Genomic DNA, 4,229 nt, shown 5'->3' on the forward strand with positions numbered 1-4,229 from the left:
CCGGACATGGAGCCCCGCCCTTGCTCGCCCCCGGCCGGGAGGGGCAGTTTGCCTCTAGGATGGTAACGCGGGGCTCCTGCTGCGCCCTGCGGCTGGAGAGTCGCGGGGAAGAGCGGCGCGTGGGAGGTCAGCCAGCGAGAAGTCCGCAGGCCGCGGAGGGCAGGAAGGGCTGGCTGCGAGAAATCCCGCCCAGGGAGCGGGGCTGAGCCGCCCTGGAGGGGTTGGGGCTCCTGCTCAGAGCCCTCGGAGGCCCTTCCTGCGGGGCCCTTCTCTGTCCCCGCCCGTGGTCACGTGGGCCGGCGGCCAGGTCCCCTCCAGCTCTGCTTCCCTTTCTTAGCGGGATCCCCCCACCATCCTTCAGCTGAGTGAGGTGCAGAGACCATTTGCAGTTTTTTAAGATTTGCTTATTTATGCGTACAAGAACTGGGGTACAGGCCGGTGAGAGGACTCCCCAGAGACAGTGGGGGGCAGAACTGACAGATCGACCAAGTCCACCGCAGAGGGGAGCAGCGGGGAGACAGGAGGGGTTGCTGCGCCCTGTGGGTCACTCCCTGGCCGGGGATCGAACCCGTGCTGCAAAGGCTGCTTCACAGTGCTGCGCTATAACGCTATAACAGCGGGCCCTTAAGCCCCCCCCTTAAGTGACACCCGCATTCAGTTCTTGACCAGCTGCCAAGGTGGGTGAGCCCGGCACTCCAGAGGTCTCTATAACAGCAGGCCCCCCCAACTGTATGAAGTCACTGATTTTTTTCTTCCCAATAGTGGTTAAATTTGGGGCACCCCCAGTGGGAAGGCATGGCACGCCCCCAAATCCTAATCGTTAACACATGTGCAAGGTGTCCCCATGACTTTATTCAGCAACTATTCCTGGAGGCTCCTGCAACTTCTTTCTCCACCTACAGCTTGCTGGGGGCGCCCCCCATCCAGACAGACTCACACTCAGCTTGCTGGGGGCGCCCCCCCATCCAGACAGACTCGCTTAGCGGGGCCGGCTGGGGCAGGAGCGAGGCAGGGGTGATGACCATGCCGGAGAGGCTCTCAGCAGAGCAGAGCCCAGGGAAGATGGTTTTGGGGAACAGGCCTGGGTGCTGGGGGAGTAGAGAGGAAAGAGCTTGGGGGTGGGGACAGCCTCTGGCCTGGTGGCACTTGTCATTGCTGACTTTTATGCTGAGTGAATGGAGCAGACCCGGGAAGGAAGTTAAATGATGACAGGGCCCTCCCTGGGGGCGCAGCGGGTTAGGACACAGCACTGCAAGCCGGCTGCAGCCGCTTCAGTGCGAGCTCGATCCCCGGCCCCGGAGGGGACCCCCAGGGCGCTGCAGACCCCTCCTGTCTCCCCGCTGCTCCCCTCAAGCAGAGGACTTCAGTCCATCTGCCTGTTCTGCTCCCCGCTCTGTCTCTGGGGAATCCTCTCACCGCCTCTGGCTTGTACCCCAGTTATGGTTGCATAAATAGGGGGTGTGTTTAAAGGCCCAGAAGAATGAGGGAGCCAAGGCAGTGCCCGTGGGCATGGAGACAAGATGACTGAGGGGTGCTCAGGATTTTGTGGTTTGGGACAAGAAGCAAAGGAGCCCACAGCTGGGCAGGCGGCATGCCAGGCGGCTCAGGCATGGTCATTCTCTCACTCGTGGTCATTCTCTGCAGCGTGATGGCTATCACCACATCTGACAGATGATGGGACGGAGAGAGAGGTGACGGGGGACGACAGGGCCCCGGCCCTGGCCAGGCTCAGCGTGCTCGGGGCCTGCCCCCAGCCACCAGGCCACGTTTCGTGCATATTCGGCGTGGCCCTGCACAGTGACCGACAGATGGTCCTCCCCCTGCCCTGGCGTCTCCATGCCTACACGGACCTGCCCGCCACCCACCAGGACTGTGTTGAAACTAAAACAATCATGGACGTGAGAGGCCACATAACGTGGTCGGGTGTTTCCTGTGTCATGGGGTGTGAGCTGGGGGAGGGGAGCTTTGACCCATGGGTGGACTGCATCCTTTTTTTGAATTTTTAAAATAATATAATAGTTGATTTTTACATCATTTTATACCTTTGTCCATCTCAGTTCCCATCCCCAAGTCAACCGTGTGCCATCACCATAGTCCAGTGCACCCCCCCACCCCATTTTTGATCCCATTCCCTACTCCGCTTCCGTAAGATGTCTCTGGTATATAGCTGTTCATTATTATTATTATTTTCTCCCCTGGTTCTTTATACTCCTGCTATGAGTGACATCATCTGGTATTTTTCCTTTTCCTTCTGGCTTATCTCACTCAGCATGATCCCTTCCAGCTCCATCCATGTTGCTGCAAAAGGCATGTGTTTATCCTTTTTGACGGCTGGGTAATATTCCATTGTATATATGTACCACATCTTTTTCATCCAGTCATCCACTTTTGGGCATCTGGGTTGAGTCCACGTCTTTCCTCTTATAAATAAAGCAGCAATAAACATGGGTGCACCCCCTTTTTGACACCCCGGCACCCCGAGCTGCTTCTCAGCTCCAGCCCTTCCTGGCTCTGTGGCTGGGAGCCAGGTCTGCTTTGCTGCGATCAGACCTGGCTTCCGCCTCCCTGAGACGGGCATCGAGGCTGTCATTTGGCAGCCACACGGCCGCCCTGGGTCTCCGGCAGCCACCTGCAAGGGAAGCAGAAGTTGCTCTAAGTCAGCAGCACACCCAGAGTGCAGTGCTGGGTCACACAGCTGACGGGAGAGGCAGGCTGCACCCAGACATGAGCAGCGGCAGGTTACCCATCTGCAGCGGAGGGGGGCCGGGCTGTAGGCCTGTGGCACCCCTTTGCAGCCAGCTCTGCACCATAGACAAGCCAGGACCCGCACGCCCCAGCCTCCGCCGTGGGGCCGGCCCTGACTCGCCGCGTGCTGCGGGGGAGAGACCAGAGACCGAAATCCCTTCATTCATTTTTGTGAAGCATCTCAGAAATGCCAGGCGCTGTCAGGGTCACGTCAGCCTCTAGGGGGTGACCAGGAAGGTGGAGGAAGACCTGGCCTTGGGGACTACGGGGAAGAGACCCCCAGGAGCCCGGGGAGGGGCAGGAGGCCAGTTCCAGGAGGCGTGAGGGGCTGGCACTGCAGAGGGCGAGGCCCCGCCAGGTTAGGGCGGGCAGGAAGAGGCTGTCCCGTCTGGCACCGCCAGGCTACTGGTGACCTTGGGTGTGGAGAGACTGGTGACCTTGGGTGTGGAGCGGATGAAGCCCGATGGCGTGTCCTTGTGTGACTGAGTCAGGGGCCCGGGGACAGCCTGTGCAGAATGCTCTGGGTGGCCTGGCTGCCTGCCCTGCCATCAGCCCGGGGGTGCAGCACAGCCCTGGGGGCGGCCGCCGGCTTCTGCACCCCCAGGGCCCAGTAACCACAGTGTGCTCCCGATGGCACTGTCTCTCTTTCAGTAAGGAGCCACGGGCTGGCAGTGTGGCGGGACCAGCAGGGTGGAGTGGACCAGAGGGCTGCCCCTGATGTTTGTAGTACTGTCCAGCTCTCAACCCCTGCGCCTGCCTGGCTCGCCGGGCTTGGGAATTCACCGCGGGGCTTGCTGTGTACTGGTTTTGGCAAGGACTGATAGGTGCATGGGAAAGTGTTTTCCATTCCTACATCTGACACGGCTTGTGGGGTGCCTTCCAAGTGGGGTGTCTCCTGGCTCCTTGCGTTTCACAGATGTGAGCAGAGTGGGTCCCTGGGGTGATCAGCCTGCTGCGGGGGTGGCATCTGGGGGTGGCGGGCTCAGCTGCGGGGCACAGGCAGCTTTGGGTCTGCTTCCCCGCCAGGCTGCTGTTCAGGGGGCCCAGCGGGGGTCCAACGCTGCCCCCCCCATCAGGGCTTCTGTTGCAGCGGCGTGCTGGGCTCACTGCCCGGCAGACTTCCGCCCTGCGAGGCCTGCAGCCCAGCGGGGGCCCCCCTGCCCGCGCGAGCGAGCCAGAGGGGCGTCCAGGCCAGGGATCGCGGCCAGAGCCTGCAGCCTGCACGGCCGTTCCGCGCCCCTTTTCCAACGAGCCCCCTTCTGTCCGCAGGTGCCCGCGCCCCGCCTCGGGGGGGGGGGTGGGGAAGCCCGTCGCAGGGTCCCTGCAGCGCCCAGCAGCCACGGCCGGGGTGCGGGGGCAGGGGGGGGCCGTCCAGGCGTCACCCCACCCGCTTCCGCTGGCCTCGACCCCTTGGCGTCCAGCCCGTGGACCCGCCCCGGCTTCCACTTTCGCAGCTCCCCCGCCCCCGACAAAGAGAGGCAGTG

The 4,229-nt window shown here is 62.0% G+C and overlaps 1 protein-coding gene across 1 annotated transcript in view; it reads left to right on the forward strand.

Moving 5' to 3' along the window:
- The first annotated feature begins 59 nt into the window (after positions 1-59).
- Positions 60-4,229, forward strand: part of TMEM206 (transmembrane protein 206) — a 134,988-nt gene continuing 130,818 nt past the window's right edge. Inside the window, exons 1-2 of the mRNA XM_012734202.1 lie at positions 60-126; positions 1,672-1,898. Of these exons, the coding sequence (XP_012589656.1) occupies positions 60-126; positions 1,672-1,898 (294 nt within the window). The remainder of the gene's footprint in view (positions 127-1,671; positions 1,899-4,229) is intronic.

The sequence above is a fragment of the Condylura cristata genome, unplaced genomic scaffold (genome assembly GCF_000260355.1).
Source record: "Condylura cristata isolate star-nosed mole 26May11 unplaced genomic scaffold, ConCri1.0 scaffold00050, whole genome shotgun sequence".
Taxonomy (NCBI): domain Eukaryota; kingdom Metazoa; phylum Chordata; class Mammalia; order Eulipotyphla; family Talpidae; genus Condylura; species Condylura cristata.